Source organism: Camponotus floridanus, unplaced genomic scaffold (genome assembly GCF_003227725.1).
Source record: "Camponotus floridanus strain SB8 unplaced genomic scaffold, Cflo_v7.5 scaffold29, whole genome shotgun sequence".
NCBI lineage: Eukaryota > Metazoa > Arthropoda > Insecta > Hymenoptera > Formicidae > Camponotus > Camponotus floridanus.
In genome coordinates this window covers 1,224,914-1,247,424 of record NW_020229425.1, presented here as the reverse complement: position 1 = coordinate 1,247,424, position 22,511 = coordinate 1,224,914, and the positions used below count along the sequence as shown (strand labels likewise).

General features: G+C 26.9%; 5 protein-coding genes across 14 annotated transcripts; all 5 read left to right on the top strand.

Annotated features, from left to right (window-relative positions):
- Window positions 1-280: 280 nt before the first annotated feature.
- On the top strand, window positions 281-3,659 carry LOC109610023 (odorant receptor 13a-like). Of its 2 annotated transcripts, XR_003122965.1 has the most exons (6): window positions 281-612; window positions 1,358-1,826; window positions 2,337-2,567; window positions 2,663-2,922; window positions 3,228-3,539; window positions 3,625-3,659. XR_003122965.1 is itself a non-coding variant. In XM_020027682.2 (5 exons), exons 1-5 carry the CDS (start codon window positions 472-474, stop codon window positions 3,339-3,341), a joined length of 1,215 nt encoding a protein of 404 aa, XP_019883241.1. In that variant the 5' UTR covers window positions 281-471; the 3' UTR covers window positions 3,342-3,653. The 2 variants fall into 2 exon arrangements, 1 of the variants encoding a protein (XP_019883241.1); XM_020027682.2 differs by having other exon boundaries at window positions 3,228-3,653.
- A 3,140-nt stretch (window positions 3,660-6,799) lies between these two features.
- Window positions 6,800-9,805, top strand: LOC105251728. 4 transcript variants are annotated; one of them, XM_025409889.1, is made up of 5 exons: window positions 6,800-7,064; window positions 7,743-8,214; window positions 8,678-8,761; window positions 8,866-9,125; window positions 9,630-9,805. In XM_025409889.1, exons 1-5 carry the CDS (start codon window positions 6,924-6,926, stop codon window positions 9,723-9,725), a joined length of 1,053 nt encoding a protein of 350 aa, XP_025265674.1. In that variant the 5' UTR covers window positions 6,800-6,923; the 3' UTR covers window positions 9,726-9,805. The 4 variants fall into 4 exon arrangements, with proteins under 4 accessions (XP_025265674.1, XP_025265673.1, XP_019883242.1 ...); XM_025409888.1 differs by having other exon boundaries at window positions 8,612-8,761; XM_020027683.2 differs by having other exon boundaries at window positions 8,531-8,761.
- A 1,012-nt stretch (window positions 9,806-10,817) lies between these two features.
- Window positions 10,818-13,709, top strand: LOC109610024 (odorant receptor 13a-like). Its single transcript, XM_020027684.1, has 4 exons — window positions 10,818-11,077; window positions 11,861-12,332; window positions 13,031-13,261; window positions 13,362-13,709. The coding sequence occupies exons 1-4, from the start codon at window positions 10,937-10,939 to the stop codon at window positions 13,700-13,702; spliced, it is 1,185 nt and encodes a 394-aa protein (XP_019883243.1). The 5' UTR covers window positions 10,818-10,936; the 3' UTR covers window positions 13,703-13,709.
- A 243-nt stretch (window positions 13,710-13,952) lies between these two features.
- On the top strand, window positions 13,953-17,787 carry LOC112638339 (odorant receptor 13a-like). 5 transcript variants are annotated; one of them, XM_025409857.1, is made up of 6 exons: window positions 13,953-13,994; window positions 14,282-14,374; window positions 14,453-14,625; window positions 15,424-15,898; window positions 16,615-16,845; window positions 16,947-17,376. In XM_025409857.1, exons 3-6 carry the CDS (start codon window positions 14,482-14,484, stop codon window positions 17,285-17,287), a joined length of 1,191 nt encoding a protein of 396 aa, XP_025265642.1. In that variant the 5' UTR covers window positions 13,953-13,994; window positions 14,282-14,374; window positions 14,453-14,481; the 3' UTR covers window positions 17,288-17,376. The 5 variants fall into 5 exon arrangements, with proteins under 5 accessions (XP_025265642.1, XP_025265641.1, XP_025265640.1 ...); XM_025409856.1 differs by lacking the exon at window positions 13,953-13,994 and having other exon boundaries at window positions 14,205-14,374; window positions 14,471-14,625; XM_025409855.1 differs by lacking the exon at window positions 13,953-13,994 and having other exon boundaries at window positions 14,205-14,374.
- Window positions 17,788-18,035: 248 nt separating this feature from the next.
- LOC109610022 (odorant receptor 49b-like) lies at window positions 18,036-22,492 on the top strand. 2 transcript variants are annotated; one of them, XM_025409860.1, is made up of 5 exons: window positions 18,036-18,265; window positions 19,360-19,834; window positions 21,078-21,308; window positions 21,400-21,677; window positions 22,186-22,492. In XM_025409860.1, the coding sequence occupies exons 1-5, from the start codon at window positions 18,125-18,127 to the stop codon at window positions 22,195-22,197; spliced, it is 1,137 nt and encodes a 378-aa protein (XP_025265645.1). In that variant the 5' UTR covers window positions 18,036-18,124; the 3' UTR covers window positions 22,198-22,492. The 2 variants fall into 2 exon arrangements, with proteins under 2 accessions (XP_025265645.1, XP_025265644.1); XM_025409859.1 differs by lacking the exon at window positions 22,186-22,492 and having other exon boundaries at window positions 21,400-21,758.
- Window positions 22,493-22,511: the final 19 nt, after the last annotated feature.

The following is a 22,511-nucleotide window of genomic DNA, read 5'->3' as shown; positions in this document are numbered from 1 at the left end:
CCCTATCAGTTAAATTTAATGGCTTAAATATAGATTGAAAAGAATAAGTTATTTATCATATTTTTAACAAATATTGAACAAATATTTATCATATTTTCAACAAATATTGAATAGATTTTGAATTTTCACTATTTATTGTTATCCTCACGAATATCAATAGAAAGTGCATAGACAGACAAATAAGATGCGCACTTCTTCCAACATTTTTCTTACTCAACAAAAAGAAATAATTGCTCACTATACAGCTAACAATTTAAAAAATTGTATCATAAATTTTTATTCAACAATTTTACGTAAGAACGTAGTTATTTACGTAGGTATTTTGTCATATTGCCTTAAGAATATAGAAGCACCCTCATAAACATGTAATATGTTGAATAAAAAATGAATTGAAATACTTGCGCCTATTATAACTCACTATAGCGAACGGATCATCGGTTATTGGCATCAGTTAGAATCATTATTTCAACAATGGCAAGCGAGCGGTGGAAGGACGATATCGCATATGCGATGACTCCTATCAAATTGATTACTTGGCCCATTGGCGTTTGGCCGCTGCAAGTCTATAACTTTTATTCGATATTACGCAGTATCTTTGGTATCTGTCTTTCGGTATGCACCTTTTGAATGCGAACACGATGATCATTGATACGCGATCGTTTAAAGACAACATAGAATGTTTTCTGTTGATTTTGTATCGCGGCAAAATTTCGATATTGCGATAGTAGTATTAAATATACAAACTTTTTTTTGACAACGTATGTACAGTGAAACATGCCAGCAGTGATAACACAATGGATAAGTCATACTAGTTAAAAGTCATTATAATTAAACACGATCGTAAGTCATTGAAAAATATCTAAGAACCTTCTTGCTTGAGTTTTGTAATTCATTTATATATATTTTTAAGTAACATAAAATTAAATATTTGAACATATTATTACATTCAATATTTTACATTTTTATAAAGAAATCTAAAGGTAAAATTATAGCATTATTTATTTATTTTATTTAAAAAGTAAACATATTTTCTCTGCACTAGATTCTACAAATAAATACATACATAGATAGATAGGCAGAACATAGATAGATATATAGATAAATATACAGATAAATATATAGATAAACAGATAGATAAATATATGGATAACCAATACAGTGAGATAAATATATAGATAACCACACATAAATATAAAAAATATAAATAACCATAAATATAAATATAAAAAAAGAGAAAGTAAGAGGGAAAACTATCAAGCACATTTAATTATAATACTTATAAAAATCAGTTGAAGTTAGAGTCGAGATATATTGTTTCTAAATACGAAGTGTTATACACTAGATAACGTATCAACAGGGCATAGTAATGATCTTACCTCCCATTGAGGTATACATGGGCTGCACTAATGCGGAAAAGAGTGTAGACTCTATCATGTTCACCTTTGCCGGATTACTTGGTGTGCTGAAGACAATATGGTTCCGTATCTATGCAAACAATTTAATTAACAATTATAAATCTGCTGTTAAGGATTATATAGCAATTAAGAATGTAGAAGAACGTATAATTATGCGAAAACATGTTTTCATGTCAAGGATCGCTTCATTTCCTCTGTTGTTTTGTTCTTATTATGCTGCAGTAGTTTTTACATTAACAGCTCTTATGATGAATCATGATGAAAGAAACGTAACGGATGAAAACATGATGTTGGAATATCCATTGCCATCAAAATGTACTCTGAAATACTTTCATGCTCCAACAAGCATGTACAAAATATTTTTCATCATACAATCTATGTCACTAATAATAGTGTCTAATTGCAATAAAGGTAATATTTATTTGTTGTGCGACGTATATTTATATATCTTTTGTTTGATCTTATTTATCATGTGTTTTAAATGTGTGTGGAAATTTTGAATAAAAATTAAAAATTTTCCAATTATTTATATCACATATCATAAATAAATCAAAAATCGAAATTACACATAAATATAAAACATATTACACATAAATATAAAACATATTACATGATTATGTAAAAAATAAATAATATAAATTATAAATATAATTAATATAATAGTAGTAAAAAATATAATTATGTAAATATATACATACATATATGAAGATTATAATTATATAGAAAATAAAAAAATAAACAAATAAAAATTAAATACTTTAAAGTTGAAAATCAAAATAGAATTATATTAAAAATTATATTACATAACAATATTTAATAATTGCCTGTATGTTACATTATGAAACATATTTGTAAATTATAATAATAATTATATAATAATAAATATTATTATCCTTATCAAAGTATATTTATTTTATAAAGGTAGCGACGCACTATTTATCAACATTATATTACATATCTGTGGTCAAATGAAAATTCTAAGGTCTCATTTCGCCAATGTAGATGCTACAAATTCGCAAATTTATGATCGTTTCAAGAAACTTATACAGAGACATATTTACTTAATAGAAATGACAAGGAAACTTGTTGATGTTATGAGTTTTATTTTATTACTAGAACTCTTTATTACTAGTATATGTTTATGCGTAATGGGTAAATATTTAATTATTTAATATCATTTCGCAAAATAGGTATTATAATTAAATTAAATAGGATTTGTGTTCAGTAAGCAAATATTTTATTTTCAGGATTTCAGTTCATTGTAGCATTGAAAGAAAAGGATGTAGTTAAAATGGCACAAAGTTTAATGGTGCAAATTGTTTTTTTGGTCACTCTATCAGTGTACAGTTTTATCGGAAGATATCTAAAGTCCCAAATGGAAGACATAGGATATTCCATTTATCAAATTGCTTGGTATGAATTTCCTATGAAACTGACAAGGAATCTAGTTTTCATCTTTATGCAAACAGAAGGTCCAGCCATGCTTCAAGCTGGGAATTTTATTGTGGTAAATTTGTCAACTTTAGTAAACGTTTTGAAGACCTCTTTTTCATATCTGTCTGTACTTCGTATAATGCTCGATACATGAAATATAATATGTGTAAATAAAATATTTTTACAAACTAGAAATTTATAACACATTTAATAAAAAAAATATAAATAAAACATATAGTTTATTTAAATGTCTTATCATTAAAATTATTAATTATAATTGCATTAAATTATTATTAATCATTGCATTAGATTATAGCGGAGAGATATAAAAACTTTTGACATACAATTACTTATCTATATTGCATTATATTTTCTCAGTATGTCAACTGCGATGATCTACAATATAAAGAAAAGAGTGAACGCGCTATGTATTTTCACTTTGGACAGACTGAAATTATAATATATAACCGAATAAATGTTGAGATGAAATAAAATGTAGTAAATGCGTATACAGCAAGATGCACACAATTTCTTGTAATATTTTACGCCAAAAAGGGATGGTTGAGCGATGGACGTCAATTTCGAAACTTTGTCATATAAATTTTTATTCAAGGACAATTTTACGTAAACGCGTAGTTTGTATTTACATTTCATAATGCCTTAGGAATATAAAAGCAGACTGATAAACATGTATATCTTTTATGTTAAATAAAAAATAAATCGAAATATAGTACTTGCACATTATGTCTATATAACATCGGTTATTTGTCTTTAGGAGCATCGAGACAGTTTGAGAAGCACAAATATTTCTTATGTAATATCCCTCATAAATAAAAAATGAATTGATATATTTGTATCAAATTGATTTTGCGAGTGGATCATCGATTATTGGCATCAGTTATAGATTGTCATTATTAGAGACATTCAGGTACACCATTGTCATTGTCATTAACAGTATCATGACAATGACAAGCAAACTATGGATGGACGATATCGCATATGCGATATCTCCATTCAAATTGATTTTATGGCCCATTAACGTTTGGTTCCTATTTAAAAAGATTATAATTTTTGTTCACTATTACACAATATTTTAAGTATCATCTGTTTTTCAATATGCATATGCATCTTTTAAAAGCGAACGCGATGATCATTGCTGCGCATTTGTTTGAAGACAATATAGAATCTTTTTTATATTGATATTGCAACGCTCTAGATAAAATTTCGATATTACGATAGTAGTATTAAATGTACTCTCATTGATAATAGTCATTGAATTAATAGATATAGCATCTCGCGCTAAAGTAGCATAATAATACAATTCTGTAACAGCTACGCTACTGCGTGTCTTTTTTTGGGATGACAACTCTATCGGTTTTTCTCTTTCTTTCATAATTACAAGCTAATTAATTATTTTCTTTTAATTAAAGCAATTAAAAAACACAATTAAAGAATTTTTTGATTACATTGATTATATCCAAAATGACAGCAATTTATATAACCATTGCAAAGATATATATTTTATGCATAGAAATTTTAATCTGTTTTCTTAGTTTTTCTAGGAATCTCAATTTATAGCACAGGTCTCAGTATATTTACGGTGTATTTTTGAAATATTATCGTTTATCTCCAAACGTAGATTCTGATCAATTTCATCTCAGAGTTTCTTAATCTTTCAAAGAGCGTCAACAAACAGTACAGGTATCATATTTTTATGAGTGATTTTTGAAAAATGTTATCTTATGGTTTCTTAATTACTCTATAATCTTTTACTATTTGCATATTTTAAGAAGCATCATTTTTAAAATATTAACGTTTACTTCTTGAAATGATTTTAAAAAAATCTTACATAGTAACTGGATCGTCGGAAATCTGTGAATTCAGATTCCCTATTGATGTTCATTATAATAAATGTACATTTTTGTAAAGTATGATTCTTATTTTTGTTAAATAAATTTTTAAACATATTTAATAATTATGTATTGAATTTACAACAACCGAAAAATGTGATCTATGATTGATATGCTTGAGGCGATTGTCAATAAGCATTTGCGCAAGCGTGGCGGTAGATGGGGAGAGATATTGCGTGGAAATTCAAAGGATATGAACTAACGACACGAAACCAAAAAATCAGATCGAGTAAGAGCATAAGTACGAGTATGATCAAGATTGCAAAAAATTAAGGACGATTTTGATTACAAGTGCGAATGTGCTAGTGCGTGCATTGTGTGTGTATCAGTGTACGACAGTATTAATACTGGTATAATGTACAAAAATATTAATTTAATCTACAATAGTTGATTTAGTGAGTGACCGAGTGTTAATATCTTTATGAGCACAATTATATAATTAATCCATTACAATTAATAAACGAGGTAATAGCAATAAAATTCGCAATCATTTCGCATAAAAAACTTCAACAAATTACATGATTAATTATGTTAATTAAAAAATTGTTTAAATTGATTTAATTTAATAATTTTAAATATTTTCTAAATGTATATTCACCTCCAGTTTTTTAATTATTAATTTTAAAAGATAAAATAATTACATATAGAAATAATTATATATAACATAATAACATATTCGTACATTGTGGTCTTTAGATGTCTATTGATTATAATTCTCATAACCAAAGATTAATGGCATTGAATTTTTTCTTTACTAAAATATGTGAAATGTGCTTAAAAATGTATTAAAAATGTAAAAAGAGCACTGTGTGTATGTATATCCTTCTTTCTTCGAAATTACAGTGTAGAAAATATAGAATTCTTACAAAAAATAACATCTCTAGCTAAGAAAAAGATTTTTCACAAAAACATTAAAAAGAAAATATAAATTAATAGCATGGAAAATTACTGAAAATCATAAGAAAACTTATCATATTTAAAATTTCCTTTAGAAAAAATAGAATCTTTACAAAAATAAAATTTATTTAGTTAAAAAATCAATTCTTTAAAAAAAAATATTTTATTAAAGAAATATTAAAGAATTAATGATATGAAAAAGCATTGAAATCAAGAGAAATAAAATTTCCTAACATATGATATTATTTACTTATTATATTATTGCCTTCATATAAAGTGCAAAAAAAATTATGCGTTAATTTTATCCAGGAGTATATAGATGGACTCAGTATATATACACATATTTTGCTATATGTACATAATTGTTTTTATAAAGAGAAAGAATTGCAAGATAATTTTGCACAGATATACACTTGCCTTTTGTCAGTCGTCATTTTGTGTATGACGACTGATGTGAATTATAATTGTAGTTAGAATTTGACCTATTTAGAGAAAACCAAATTAAAGAAAAATTGTACACACACAAATTATGTTTTCACTTAATATTGTTTAACTTTTATATATAAAAATATTCATATGATATGATGACATTAAAGAGATTGTTAACAACATTAGTTGTTATAAGACAGAAAAAATATCTCTTAGTCTTAGCTCTTTCCCTTTTTCCCGTAAAATCGATTACCCCATATGCTATAGAAAATGCTAGTCTATCATATCTTATACATCTACAACGCATTAGAATTTCTTAGCACGTCATCTGTGATGATCTGCAATATAAAAGAAGTATGTATGTATTTTTAATTTTAACAGATTAAAACTATGCTATTTAATTGGACGGATATGGAAATAAAATTAAATGTGATATATTCGTATAAGTAAAATACACACAGTTTTGTTCTAACATTTCTCGTAATAAAAAGAAATAGCTCGACGGACAATAATTTAGAAACTTTATTGTATAAATTTTTGTTCAACAACAATTTTGTAAAAGCATAGTTTACGCATTTATATTTTATATCTTAAGTGAATAAAAGTAGACCCATAAGTACTTATACCTTCTATGTTGAATAAAAAATGAATCGAGATACCTGCGTTATGTCGACATACGATATAACATTGTTTATTTGGCTTCAGAAGCATAGAGACAGTTTGATAACCAAATATATTTTCCACAATATCTCTCATGAATAAAAAATTAGTCGGAATACCTGTGCTGAGTTGATATAGCCAGCAGTTATTGGCGTCAGTTACAGTCATCATCTCAACAATGGCAAGCAAGCGATGGGAGGACGATATCGCATACGCGATGACTCCTATCAAATTGGTTACTTGGCCCATTGGTGTTTGGCCGCTGCAAGTCTATAACTTTTATTCGCTATTACGCAGTATCGTGAGCGTCTTTCTTTCGGTATGCACCTTTTGAATGCGAGCACGATGATCATTGACGCGCGATCGTTCGAAGACAGTATAGAACATTTTCTACGTTGATTTTGCAACGCCCGAGACAAAATTTCGATATTGCGATAGTAGTATAATTAAATAAACAAATTTTTCATTGACAATGTATATAGAGTGAATCATGCCAGCAATAATAAGACAATGGATAAATCATGCATTATAATTAAATACGATCGTAAGTCATTGAAAAAATATTTAAGAAGAACTTTCTTGCTTGAGTTTTGTAATTAATTTATGTATATTTTTAAGTAATATGGAATTAAATATTTAAACATGTAATTACATTCAATTTTTTGCATTTTTATAAAAAAAAATCTAAAGATAAAATTGCAGCATTATTTATTTATTTTTTTATTTTATAATATTTTATTTTATTTTATTTTAAAAAGTTAAAATATTTTCTCTGACTAGATTCTATAGATAAATAGATAAATAAATAGATAGAATATTGATGGAAAGGTATATAAATAAATAAACATGAAAAAAAGAAAAAGTAAGAGGTTAGATAATTATCACATGCACATTCATTTGCATTTAAATAGAAATATTTATAAAAATCAATCAAATTAAAATCGAGATATATTGTTTCTAAATATGAAACGTTACACATGAGGTAATATATTAACAGGCCACAGTGATGTTTTTACCTCCTATTGAGATATATATGGGCTGTGCTAATGCAGAAAGGACTGTAGACTGCCTCATGTTAAGCTTTAGCGGATTACTTGCTGTGCTGAAGATAACATTTTACCGCATATATGCGAACAACTTAATTAACAATTACAAATCTGCTGTAAACGATTATATGACGATTGACAATGCAAAAGAACGCGATATTATGCGAAAACATGTTTTCCTATCAAGGATTGCTTCATTTCCTCTACTGTTCTGTTCTTATTATTCTTGTATAGCGTATACATTAGTACCTTTTATGAATCATGGCGAAATAAATCAAAATGTAACGGATGAAAATATAATGTTGGAATATCCAGTGCCATCAAAATGTGCTATGAAATACTTTCATGTTCCAATAAGCATGCATAAAATATTTGTTATCATACAAGGAATTGCATTGGTAGCAGTGACTAATGCTAATAAAGGTAATATTTATGTGTTGTGCGGCATCTAATGGATATGGTATTGTTAGTATAATAGTTATGGTAATTTAAAACAAAATTAAATATTTAGTTATTTATAAATATTTGAAATAAAAATATAATTGTATTAAAATTATATTACGTAACAATATACAACAATTATCTGTGACAAATTATATAAATTACATAATAACAATGTACAATAATTATAAAACATTTTTAATTTTATAACATTTATAATAATTTTTAATTATTAATAATTAATAATAATAATAATAATAATAATTTTTGTATGTCATTGCATTTTTATTTCATAAAGGTAATGACGCACTATTTATCAACATTACATTACATGTTTGTGGCCAAATGAAAATTCTAAGGTCCCATTTCGCCAATTTAGATGTTACAAGTCCCCAAATATATGATAATTTCAAGAAACTTATACAGAGACATATTTACTTGATAGGATTGATCAGAAAAATTATCGATGTTATAAATTATACTTTGTTACTAGAGCTCTTAATTACTAGCATATGTTTATGCACAATGGGTGAATATTAAACTATTTAATATCATTTCGTAAAAGATGTATTATAAGTTGTATAAGACAATTCATATTCAATAGGCAAATAATATATTATATTTTCTTTTTAGGATTTCAATTCCTTATAGCAATGAAAGAAAAAGATACTGCTAAGATGGGACAAAGCTTAATGATACAAATTGTTTATTTGGTATCACTAACAGGATACAGCTTTATCGGTAGATATATAAAATCCCAAATGGAAGACATAGGGTACTCCATTTATCAAATTGCCTGGTATGAATTTCCTATGAAACTGATGAGAAATCTAGTCTTCATCTTTATGCAAGCAGAAGGTCCAGCCATGCTTCAAGCTGGAAATTTTGTTGTGGTAAATTTGTCAACTTTAGTAAACATTTTGAAGACCTCTTTTTCATATCTGTCTGTACTTCGTATAATGCTCGAGATATAAAATATAACATGTGTAAATAGAATATTTTTACAAACTAGAAATTTATAACACATTTTAATACAATTTATAACACATTTTTAACAAAATAAGATATAAATAAAATATATAGTTTATTTAAATGTCTTATTAATAAAATTATTAATTATAATCGCATTGAATTATTATCAATCATTGCATTACATTATACTCTCTAAAAGTGAATCAGTGTATTATCACTGTAATCAGTGCTGTACTTATAACTGCTTGTAATCAGTGAGTATTTACTGTTTTTCAGTGATAATATACTGATTCACGCTAGTGAAAGTAGTATATGTTTTACTTTCATTAGCGCGATACACTGATTCACTTTTAGAGAGTAGCGGATAAATATAAAATTTTTTCATATACAATATTATTTACCTATATCGCATTATATTTTCTCAGTATATCAACTGTAATGACGTACAATATAAAGAAAAGAATGGGTTACGCATTATGCATTTTCACTTTGGACAATTTAAAACTATAATATTTAATTGAACGAATACCGAGATGAAACAAAATGTAGTAAATGCGTATGAATAAAACGCAAACGGTCTTTTGTAACATTTTATATATGTTATAAAAATGAATGTTAAACAACGGATGATAGTTTTAGAAATTTTGTCATAAATTTTTATTCAACAACAATTTTAAAAAGTAAAAATGCAGCTTGCATCTACATTTCATAGTGTCTTAGGAATATAAAAGGCAGACTGATAAACATGTATATCTTTTGAATAATAAAAATGTTGAATAAAAAGAGAAATCGAATAATTGTACTTGTACATGGTGTCCATATAACATCGTCAGTTATTTGGCTTTAGGAACATCCAGACAATTTGATAAACAAATATCTCTTATGTAGTATGCCTCATGAATAAAAAAGGAATCGGTGTACCTGTCAAGCTGATATAGCGGGCAGATCATCGGTTATTAATATTACAGCCATTATCACAATGGCAAACAAATGATGGACAGACGATATCGCATACGCGATGATTCCTTTCAAATTGATTATCTTTATTGCCATATGATTATTACAAGTGTATGACACTTATTCGCATTGTGCTTTAGGAACTTGATGTGCAATAAGTATCTTTTGGAATTCGATCATCATTGATATCATCACGATCGATCGAAGATAATGAAGAACATTTTCAATTGATATAACAACGTTTTGAAAAAAATTTTACGAGAATTTTCAAGATTTTACATCTTTAATTTTTGATAATATATAGGGTGTCTCATTTTAATTTCCCATATAAGTCCAAAATGCTTTATAACATTGTGGTGAGTTACAAATAAGTATGATAAGTTATTGAAAAAATTTTACAAATAAGAAAAATTAATTGAATCTATATTATTTTTCATTGGCCGAACGAATATTGAGATAAAATATAATACAAAGAGCGTACATAGATAAGCAAAATATACATGAGGCTTTCTAATATTTTGCTCAAAAGAATACAAGTAGTTGTTCGGGATAACAATTTAGAAATTGTATTCTATAAATTTTTACTCTGCGACAATTATACATAAGAGCGTAGTTATTTGCATTTTGCCATAATGCTTTTTCAAGAATATAGAGATAGACTGATAAGCATGTATACAAACCTGCTTGGTGTTGAATAAAAAATGAGCTGTAATATCTACATCTGTCGATATAGTAAGTATCAGTTATCGGCAGTTAAAGTCATTATCTCGATACAATGGCAAGCGAACGATGGAAGGATGATATCGCGTACGCGATGACCCCTTTCAAATTGATTTCTTGGCCCATTGGCGTTTGGCCATTGCAAGTTTATAACTTTCATTCGCTATTACGCAGTATCTTGAGCATCTGTTTCGCGGTATGCACTTTTTGAATGCGAATATGATGATCATTGACGCGCGATCGTTCAAAGACAACGTAAAACATTTTCGCTGATATTAGAACGCTATAGACAAAATTTCGATATTGCGGTAGTAATATTAAATGTACAAATTCCTCATTCTCTTGACACAAAGTGAAACTGCCAGCAATAATAACAAAATGGATAAGTCATACAATATTCTCGAATACGATCGTAAGTCATTGAAAAATATTTAAGAGAAACTTTTTTCTTGAATTTTACAATTTAATATTTAATATATAATATTTAATATTTAATATATTTAATATATTAAATATTAAATATTAAATATTTAATATATTTAATATTTAATATTAATATTTAATATTTAATATTTAATATATTTAAATATTTTTATATTTATGAAATTAAACGTTTAGGTTAATATTTATATTTAATGTTTTGCATTTTTAATAAAGAAATCTAAAAGTAATTACAATATTATTTATATATTCTGTATTGGAAATTAAAACATTTTCTATGCAGTTGGTTAGATTCTCTTTTTACAGATAAAAAGAATTAGATTGATAAATATATGTATAGATACATAGACAGATAGATAGATAAATAGATAGATAAATAGGTACAGATATAGGTATAAAAAGAAGAAAAGAAGAGGGAGAAAAATTATCATGCACATTTGTATTTAAATACAAATACTTACAATAACCTGTCGAATTAAAATCGAAATACATTATTTCAAAAAATATGAAAATAATATATGAAATAACATATCAATAGGTTTTTGTAGTAACCTTACCTTTCATTGAGATGTACATGGGCTGCACTAACGCGGGACAGAATGTGGATTGCATTATGTTAAGCTGTAGCGGAACGCTTGCAGTGTTAAAGATATTATGGTTTCGTATTTATGCAAACAATTTAATTAATAATTATAAATCTGCTTTAAACGATTATCTGACGATTGAGGACATAGAAGAACGTACCATTATGCGAAAACATGCTTTTGCAGCAAGAATTGTTTCATTCCCTCTGCTGTGCTTCTCTTATTTTTGTTGTATAGTGTATACGTTAACACCTTTTATGAATCATGATGAAAACAATCAGAATGTAACGGCTGAGGATATCGTTTTAGAATATCCAATACCATCAAAATGTACTATGAAATACTTACATGCTCCAATAAACATGTATAAAATATTTGTCATCATCCAAGCTATTTCGCTGCTAACAGTGACTAATGCTAATATCGGTAATATCTATTTGTTGTGCAATGTATTTATGTATCTTTGTTTTAAATCGTATAAGTGTGTGGAAATTTTACATAAAAGTTAAGAATTTTCAATTTATATTTATGTATTTCACATAATAAATATAAACTATATATATATAATTACATAATAACTTATATAATAAATAATAAATAAATAATATAAATATATAATAAGTAATTAAAGTATAATGTTATTAATATGTATATATATATATATATATATATATATATATATTAATTTTTATTAGTGCTTTCGCAAATAATATAAATAGGAGATTATGATTTTTAAGTAACATATAAGGGGAAATAATTACATATACAAACTCATTACTCTCTGCTCGTTGAATGAAGCTCACTATAATAATTCACAAAAACCATACACGTTATTTATTGTATTACTCATATTATTTAATTATGCACTGTAAAATATATGATATATAAGATATGGCAAAAATACGACGTAAGAAAGATTATAAAATTATAATTATATTGAAAATGAAACAGATAAATAAAAATAAAATATTTTAAGACAAAACTAAAATTGAAGAGCAATTAAATGAAAGAACACTGTATAAAAATTATCTGTTATAGAAGCATTATAAAATATATTTTTTAATTACAATAGTAAATATACATTATTATTCTTTTGTATATTAATATATTTTTATTTTATAAAGGTAACGATGCATTATTTATCAACATTACATTACATATCTGTGGTCAAGTGAAGATTCTAAAAACCCATTTCGCCAACTTAGATGTTGCATGCCCGCAAATCTGCGATGATTTTAATAAACTTATACAGAGACATATTTACTTGATAGGAATGATTAGAAAACTTGCTGATGTTATTAGTTTTATTTTATTAGTAGAGCTCTTCATTATTAGCGTGTGTTTATGCATAATGGGTAAATATTAAATTATTTAATGCCATTTCACAAAATATGTAATATAAATTAAGTTATTTAAGAGAATGTATATTCAGCAGGCAAATACATATTTTTTCAGGATTTCAGTTCATCATAGCACTGAAAAACAGAGATACTGTTATGATGGGACAAAGTTTAATGGCACAAACTGTTTTTTTGATAACGCTGTCAGTGTATAGTTACATCGGAAGATATCTAAAGTCACAAATGGAAGATATAGGCCATTCTATTTATCAAAATGCTTGGTATGAATTTCCTGTTAAATTGATGAGGAATCTAGTGTTCATTTTTATGCAAACAGAAGGTCCAGCCATGTTTCAAGCTGGGAATTTTATCGCGATTAATTTGTCAACTTTAGTAAACATTTTGAAGACTTCTTTTTCGTATCTTTCTGTACTTCGTATAATGGTCGATACGTGAAATATTATAAGCGTAAATAAAATATTTTTCAAGATATAAAATATTTATAACTTATTTAATAAAATAAAATTTTAAATAAAATATGTAGTTTATTTAAATGTTTTATCATTAAAATGGTTAATTACAATCGCGTATTATTATCAATTACTTTATTGAATTATTATATTACAGAATTATTATTATATTACAGAAAGAAAGATAAAATTATCTGTTAATTAATATTATTTACCTATATCGCATTATATTTTTTCGGTATACCAACTCAGTACGCCATGATCTGCAACAGAAAAGAGTGAGTTATACACTATGTATTTTCACTGTGGACAGATTGAAATTATAATATTTAATCGATCGAAGATTCGAGACGTAAACTAAAATGTAACATAGATACGTAACGCACACGATTCTTTTCTAGTATTTCATACCGTAAAAAGAAATAGTTGCTCGATGGACGACAATTTAGAAACTTTGTCGTATAAATTATTATTCAACGATAATTTTATATAAGAGCATAATTTACAAATACATTTCATAATCCCGTAAAAGACTGATAATATGTCTGATAATATATTTTCGCAGCATATCTTCTAGCATCGAAATGTCTGCATTATGTCGATACACCGACATTATATCGGTTTTTTTGACTATAGGAGCAGAAGGATAATTTGATAAGTATATATCTTTTACACAATATGCCTTGATCTATGAATAATAAATGAGTTGGAATTTTTGCGACGATATAGAGAGTAGACTGGCCATTGGCATTAGTTACAGACATTATGGCGACAAGTGAACGATGGAAGAACGATATCGCGTATGCAATGACCCCTTTCAAATTAATTTCGTGGCCTATCGGCGTATGGCCACTTCAAGTTTATGACATTTATTCGCTATTGCGTTGTGCATTAGGCACTTTTTGTGCGGTAAGTTTTTTTTGTAACTCGATGAATTATTGATACGATTGCGATTAGTTGAAGACAATGAAGAATATTTTCAACATTAATATTGCAATGCTGTGGAGAAAATTTCGGTGTTGCGATGGAAAGATTTTCAATTCTTGATAACGTTTATGGTGAATGCTTTTGCGAGGAGTATAACACTATAGATGAGTTAATAAATTAGCATAACTGTAAGTCGTTGAAAAATTCTAACAATAAGAAAAGTTTCTTTCTTAATTGTATGATTTACGTTTTCTCTTGATGTGAAAAAAAAATTACGAAAAAATAAATACGATTTTCAAGATAAATTATGGAAAGCATATGCCACATTACGTATTTCGTAACTCCATTATAATGATAGCATGTAAAATGTAAATTAGATGAAATGATTTGCTATAAAATATCACATACATTATAAATAATATGAATTTTTGTTGAACTATTTTGTTTTATATATCAACGTCAAAAAATTTTCTGTTTATATATATATTTGTATTTATTATTTTAATAATATCTATTTTTGCGTTATTGACGGATCACTTATAGTTAGATGTACAAATATATACATATATACATATATAATTATACGAATAATATACTTTGCATTGATAAATCAGTCTGACAAACACAGAGGAAAAATATTAGAGAAAGAAAGTAATAGTAGTACTTTACAATAGTACTTACTTAGATAAAAATATTTATTGTTAAAAATTTATTCAGTTAGGAGTGAAATATATTTTTTTCTAAATATGAAACAACATATATGAGGAAATGTATCAACAGAGTCTAGTTGCAATTTTGCCCTTCATGGAGCTGTACATGGGCTGTACTGACATAGAGCAAAACTTAGACTGTCTGACATTAATTTGTTGCGGATTTCTCGGTGTGCTGAAAACGACATGGTTCCGCATTTATGCAAATAGTTTAATTAACAATTATGACTCTGCTCTGAACGATTATCTGACGATTGACAACATAAAAGAGCGCGCCATTATGCGAAAACATGCTTTTATAGGGAGGATTCTTTGCTATTTCTTGCTGGGCTTTTCTTATTTTAGTTGTCTAATGTATGCAATAATTCCCTTTTTGGATTATGAACAAGATAATCGCATTAATATAACGAACAGAGATGTGGTATTGAAGTATACAGTTCCATCGAGATGCGCTTTGGAATATTTGAATTTTTCACCTAGCATGCATAAAATCTCCTGTCTCGTCGAAGCTTTTATAATGATAATGGGAACTTCAGCTAATCCTGGTAATATCTACCTAATTTTTTATAAATATCTTATAATATTTTATAATTTTATATTCTATATTCTATAATATTTTATACTTTTTAATTATAAATATAAATAATTAATATGCTTTACTTGGGCTCAAGAATATTTTTATTGAAAAGTATGTTATTATATAAAATTATTGCATATAAAAATTTTTATTAATTTTATTATTAATATGCACTTTTTAATTGATTAAACAATAATGTAGTAGCGCAGAAATTTGTATAGTAAATTGTTCCATTGACATACTTCGAGATGCATTAAAATAGTAATCAATTTTTCTGGTCAAGCATAGATTTAGATTAGATGGCAGAGTTTTTTTGTTATGAAATAATGATAATTATACATAATAGTTTCAACATATCTCACTACACCTTGTTTAAAAAAAAATTAATTTTCGACAACTTTCGCTTCTTGCAACGCCTATTATGTTATATACATTTTGTGATATATATCTTCTCATTACAAAAATTTAAATACATTGGAACCTCTCAAGAGTTGATCATATCAGGCTCTAAAATATTGTATTGTAATAAGACTGTTATTATACATAGTGGATGGAATGTGATATGCTTTTTTGCAATTTTTACTATTAAAAGGTTCCAGTGTATAATAGAATAATAATTATTGTATGTTTTGTATATATCAATGCATAATAAGACAATTCCCTGCATCAATACATTATTCAAAGGTAACGACGCATTGTTTTTCAACATTGCATTACATGTTTGTGGACAAATAAATATACTGAAGATTCATTTCGCTAACTTTGATGTTAAAAGTCCGCAAATTTACGATCGTTTCAACGTGTTAATTCAAAGACATCGTTACCTGATAATGCTGGCCAGGGAACTTGCCGATCTAATCAGTTTAGTATTGTTGATGGAACTATTCATTATCAGCCTATTATTATGTATAATAGGTAAATATTGTCACTTGATAATTAAGCAAAATATATCGTAAATTACAAGTATTTAGAAAGAAATATTGTATTTATATTCAACACACAAATATTTTTTTCAGGGTTTCAGCTTATCCTTGCATTAAAAATCAATAACACCGTTATTGTAGGAAAAAGTTTAATGATATTAAGTACCTTCTTGACACAACTAATGCTATATAGTTTTATCGGGAATTATCTGAAATCTGAAATGGAGGAGATAGGACTCTCCATTTATCAAAGTGCATGGTACAACTTTCCTGGGAAATTGGCAAGAAACATAATTTTTATTCTTATGCAGACAAAATATCCAGTCGCTTTGCAAGCTGGAAATTTCATCATAGTGAATCTATCAACTTATGTAAGCATTTTAAAAACTTCTTTCTCGTATTTGTCTGTACTTCGTATAATACTTGGAGTGTAAAACAAGGTGTGAATGAGAGAAATTTGTGGAAACTGTAAATATTTACTATGTTTGAAATAGCATGATGGAACGCTTTCAAAATAAAAATACATGAAGAAATGTTTATAAATATAACACGTTAATAAATGTATTTCTTACCCACACATCAGTCTGTTTGTGCCAAACATATTCCTATGCAATATCAATAATATAAATACTTGAAATTAATATACATACTTATTATATTACAAATTGGAAATTGATATGTTTGAAAACAGATTTTCTGATTTATAAAATTATTTTGTATCGCGTAATTTTCTTTCAATTAATTTTATTGGTTTGTGGAATAAAGACAAATAAATTATTTGTTCATATTTTAAACAGATATAATTTGTATTATTTATTTTAGCCGAAAAAATATCGAGATAAAATGTTGCACAATGTGCGCATAGATAGCTAAACAAAATGCACAGGATTCTGTTTAACAAAACGAATATTTGCTCGATGGACGATAACAATTTAGAAAAATTTCTCATATAAATTTTTACTCAACTACAATTTTACAAAAGAGCGCAGTCATTTGCATTTATTCGTAATGCTTGCAAAGAGACAGACTGATAAGCATGTGTGCCTTTTATGTTGAATAAAACATGAATTGAAATACCTACATTGTATATCTGTATCGGTATAATATACCAATTATTTAAATTTAGGAACATAGAGACCGTTTGATAAGCATGCATGTATTTTTTATATAATAGTCATCGTAAATAAAAAATAAGTCGGAATGCCTGTGTCATATTGATATAGCGAGCAGATAATCGGTTATTGGCATCAGTTACAGTCATCATTTTGACAATGGCAAGCAAAAGATGGAAGGACGATATCGCTTATGCGATGATTCCTTTCAAGTTGATTACATGGCCTATCGGTGTATGGCCACTTCAAGTTTATGATATTTGTTCATTATTGCGTTGTGCGTTAGGCACTTGTTGTGCGGTAAGTATATTTTGGAATTAGAAATAAATAATCATTGATATGATCGCGACCGGGCGAAGAAAACGAAAAAAATTTCCAATGAAGAATATTAATATTACAACACTTTGGAAAAAAAACTACGGTGTCGCGATGAGAATCAAGATTTTAAACTTTTAATTATTGATAACTCACGTGGTGAAACAATTTAGCAAACAATAATAATACTTTAGAGAAATGGTAAATCAGCATGATATATTGTAAGTCGTTGAAAAATTTTAAGACTAAGAAAGGTTTCTTTTCAATTGCACGATTTATGTGCAATTAAAAAGTTTCCTTATGAAAAAGATAATACGATAATTTTGAAAAAAATTATATATGAGAAGCATGTGCTAAACTACATATTTAATGATTCTATTTTAACGCATGTGGAGAACTATATAATTAAATATATAAGTAACATATTACAAAATATCACATAAATTTTAAATAACATTAACTTTTGTTTTTGTGTAGTTCATATTTTGACGTGAAGAAATTTTCTATTTACATAAGTTTTGTTATACATGTTGTTGTTATGTTTTATTATACATTTTATCTTTTTTTATTTTTTATTTATTTTTATGTTCAAGAATTATTTATAATTAAATACACAAATATATATAAATATATAAATATATAAATATATAAAAATATAAATATATAAATATATAAATATATAAATATATAAAAATATAAATATATAAATATATAAATACATAAAAATATAAATATATAAATATATATGGATGTGTGTGTACGATTATATATATAATACTTACATTTATATGAATTAACCTTAAAAAGAATCTACTTTTTTATATCGTATCTATTCTGTAGAATGAGAAAGAGAGAGAGGGGGAGGGGGGAGAGGGGGAGAGAGAGGGGGGAGAGAGAGAGAGAGAGAGAGAGAGGACTTGAAAAAATTAAACGATTGTAAGGTAGAAAAGTATGAAAGTGAGAAAATAATGGTAGCATTGATAGAAATACTATAATTATTAATAAAAATTCAGTGAATTAGGAGTGATGTATATTTTTTCTGAGCATGAAACATCATATGTGGGGAAATGTATCAACAGAGCCTAGTTGTGATCTTGTCCTTCATGGAGGTATACTTGGGCTGTACTGACGTAGAGCAGAATATAGACTGTCTGACAATAATCTGCTGCGGATTGCTCGGTGTGCTGAAAACGACCTGGTTCCGCATTTATGCAAATAGTTTAATTAACAATTATGACTCTGCTCTGAACGATTATCTGACGATTGACAATACAAAAGATCGCGATATTATGCGAAAACATGCTTTTATAGGAAGGATTCTTTGCTGTTCCATGATGGGCTTTTCTTACTTTAGTTGTCTAATATATGCGATAACTCCTTTCTTGAATCATGACCAAGCTGATCAGATTAACATAACCAACGAGGATAAGATACTGGAGTATGGATTGCCATCAAGATGTACTCTGGAATATTTGAATTTTCCAACAAGCATGTATAAAACCGTGTGTCTCGTCGAAATTTTTATAATGATACTGGCGACTACAACTAATCTTGGTAATATTGATTTAATTTTTTATTTTATGTTTATCTAATATTATTTTAAAACAAGAATTTTTTTATTGGATAATATATATGTTATTCAATATGCACAGAGATTTTTATTAATTTTATTAATATTATGCACTTTTTATATGAATTATAGATGCAAGGCGCAGAAGTTTGTGTTATTTCATTGAGATAGTTTGAAATATATTAAAATCAATGAGATTTCGGTAAATATGTCGATGAAGGAAAGCCGCCTCGATTACCTTGATCTTGACATATGTTGTCAAAATCACTGACCTGAGTAACATTCAAAAAGTTTTAGCCGTCGCTCGTTGTTTATGAAAAAGTTATTAAAAAAAGAAGTTTACAATTTTAATGCTTTTTATATCCGAAAATATTGATTTGAGAAAAAAAATTTAAGCAGAAAATAAAGCCGCTGAGAAATTCTATAAAAAAAGTTATATGCATTTTTTTCAAAAACCTAAGGTAATCGTAGTGGGCTCTCTTCATCGACATATTTATCCTTAAATTTATAAAGAATTTAATACAATTTAATTGTATTAAATTCTATATAAATTTAAATTGTATTAAATGTATTTAAAAATATATTACTTTTTTATATAACTGCTAAAATAATAGGTTTATGGAAAAAATGCGTGAGATATATCAAATTGCATAATGGCAGAATTTTATTTTATTTTATTATACGAAAATAATTAATACATATTACACATCAGTCTGACAGTCTCATTACTTTATATAAAAAAAAAGGACTTAAAATTTTCGAAAACTTTCGCGCTTTATGCAATACATATGTTATATGTACGGAATGTCTAAAAAGACAAGAGTCGATGTATTTTTAATATAATTTTTCATTGCCATGTGACACTCACCGCTAGTCTACCTGATACATCTTATGATCTAACAACGCGGATTGCGCACTCATTGATCGATCTTTTTTAATTAATATGTAGAAATTTTATGTGATTGCAAAACGGTAAAAAACTAAAAAGTTCTGAATTAAAAAACTCAATTTAATGAGATCTGTGGGACACTTTACGTTAGACATACTGTATATATACACATAACATATTAAATAGAGCAAAATAATATTTTTCTTGTTTCTTGTGATAGATATCTTCCGTCTAAAACAATAATAATTTAATAAAAATGAAAAGAAACGAAAATTAAAATTCTAAGTACTGTTTTATCAATACAATAAAATAGTTGGATATTAATGTATTTTTCAAAGGTAATGACGCGTTGTTTCTCAACATTACATTGCATGTTTGTGGTCAAGTAAACATTCTGAGGATCCGTTTCGTCAATTTTGATGTCAAAAGTCCGCGAATTTATGATCGTTTCAATGTGTTAATTAAAAGACATCGTTACTTGATAACGCTGGCCAGAGAACTTGCTGATTTGATAAGTTTCATATTGCTTATGGAATTATTCATTATCAGCATATTATTATGTATAATGGGTGAATATTATGTCACTAAATTGTTCAACAAAATATGAATTACAAATGTAAAAAAAGAAATTTATATTTATTGAATAAACATTTTTTTCAGGCTTTCAGCTTATTTTAGCGTTGAAAAACAATAATACAGTAGTGGTAGGAAAGAGTTTAATGATATTGAGTGCCTTCTTGACACAATTAACCCTGTACAGCTTTATTGGGAATTATCTGAAATCTGAAATGGAAGAGATAGGACTCTCCATTTATCAAAGTGCTTGGTACAATTTTCCTAGGAAATTGACAAAAAATATAATTTTTATTCTTATGCAAACAAAATATCCAGTCGCGTTGCAAGCTGGAAATTTCATCGTAGTGAATCTATCAACTTATGTGAGCATTTTAAAAACCTCTTTTTCGTATTTGTCTGTTCTTCGTATAATGCTCGGAGTGTGAAATAAAAATGTATATAAAGTGCGAATGAAAATAATTTGTGTAAATTGTAAATATTTGATATATCCCAAATAGTACGATATACTTTCAAAATAGAAGTACAATATATAAAGAAGTGTTTATTAAAGTGTCACGTTAATAAAATTTTTTTCTATATTAATCAAAGGTAACTCAATTTTTTTCAATGTAACGTCAATAATATATATACTCATAATTACTATATATTTTTATTATATTATATATTTGAAATTAATGCATTCTTATATTGAATTTGAAAACAGGTATGTTTTCTGACATGTAAAACTACTTACCGTGTCCTGTTATCCTCTATTAATTTAATTTATAGTTATCCTAAGTTAATTTTGTTGGTTTATAAAATAAGAAATATAAATTACATTTGCTCATCTTTTCACTTTTAAACAGATTAAACCTATACTACTTATTTTAGCCAAACGAATAACGAATTGAAATATTGCATACTGAGCAAGTATAGATAAGTAAAGCGCATGATTAGATTCAACAAAAGAAATAGTTGCTCGATGGACTGTAGCCATTTAGAAAATGTATCATACATTTTTACTTAACGACAATTTTACGTAAAAATGGGGTTATATTTGCATTTAGGCATGATGCTTCAAGAGTATAGAGACAGACTGATATAAGCATAAGCTGTATACTTTTCATGCTGAATAAAATATAAGTTGGAATACCTGCATTGTGTCGATATAGAGAGCGGATCATCGGTTATTGGCATCACTTAGGCTCATTATATCA

What these genes read in the sequence shown, in the direction of transcription:
- LOC109610024 (XM_020027684.1), top strand. Translation starts at nt 10,937, where the DNA reads ATGGCAAGCGAACGATGGAAGGATGATATCGCGTACGCGATGACCCCT. An exon ending in TCTTGAGCATCTGTTTCGCG is followed by an intron (nt 11,078 to 11,860) that starts GTATGCACTTTT and finishes ACATATCAATAG; the next exon opens with GTTTTTGTAGTAACCTTACC. An exon ending in CGTGTGTTTATGCATAATGG is followed by an intron (nt 13,262 to 13,361) that starts GTAAATATTAAA and finishes ATATTTTTTCAG; the next exon opens with GATTTCAGTTCATCATAGCA.
- LOC109610023 (XM_020027682.2), top strand. Translation starts at nt 472, where the DNA reads ATGGCAAGCGAGCGGTGGAAGGACGATATCGCATATGCGATGACTCCT. An exon ending in TCTTTGGTATCTGTCTTTCG is followed by an intron (nt 613 to 1,357) that starts GTATGCACCTTT and finishes ACGTATCAACAG; the next exon opens with GGCATAGTAATGATCTTACC. An exon ending in AAGCTGGGAATTTTATTGTG is followed by an intron (nt 2,923 to 3,227) that starts GTAAATTTGTCA and finishes ATATTTTCTCAG; the next exon opens with TATGTCAACTGCGATGATCT.
- LOC105251728 (XM_020027683.2), top strand. Translation starts at nt 6,924, where the DNA reads ATGGCAAGCAAGCGATGGGAGGACGATATCGCATACGCGATGACTCCT. An exon ending in TCGTGAGCGTCTTTCTTTCG is followed by an intron (nt 7,065 to 7,742) that starts GTATGCACCTTT and finishes ATATATTAACAG; the next exon opens with GCCACAGTGATGTTTTTACC. An exon ending in AAGCTGGAAATTTTGTTGTG is followed by an intron (nt 9,126 to 9,629) that starts GTAAATTTGTCA and finishes ATATTTTCTCAG; the next exon opens with TATATCAACTGTAATGACGT.
- LOC109610022 (XM_025409859.1), top strand. Translation starts at nt 18,125, where the DNA reads ATGGCAAGCAAAAGATGGAAGGACGATATCGCTTATGCGATGATTCCT. An exon ending in GGCGACTACAACTAATCTTG is followed by an intron (nt 19,835 to 21,077) that starts GTAATATTGATT and finishes TATTTTTCAAAG; the next exon opens with GTAATGACGCGTTGTTTCTC. An exon ending in CATATTATTATGTATAATGG is followed by an intron (nt 21,309 to 21,399) that starts GTGAATATTATG and finishes CATTTTTTTCAG; the next exon opens with GCTTTCAGCTTATTTTAGCG.
- LOC112638339 (XM_025409857.1), top strand. Translation starts at nt 14,482, where the DNA reads ATGGCGACAAGTGAACGATGGAAGAACGATATCGCGTATGCAATGACC. An exon ending in CATTAGGCACTTTTTGTGCG is followed by an intron (nt 14,626 to 15,423) that starts GTAAGTTTTTTT and finishes ATGTATCAACAG; the next exon opens with AGTCTAGTTGCAATTTTGCC. An exon ending in GGGAACTTCAGCTAATCCTG is followed by an intron (nt 15,899 to 16,614) that starts GTAATATCTACC and finishes CATTATTCAAAG; the next exon opens with GTAACGACGCATTGTTTTTC.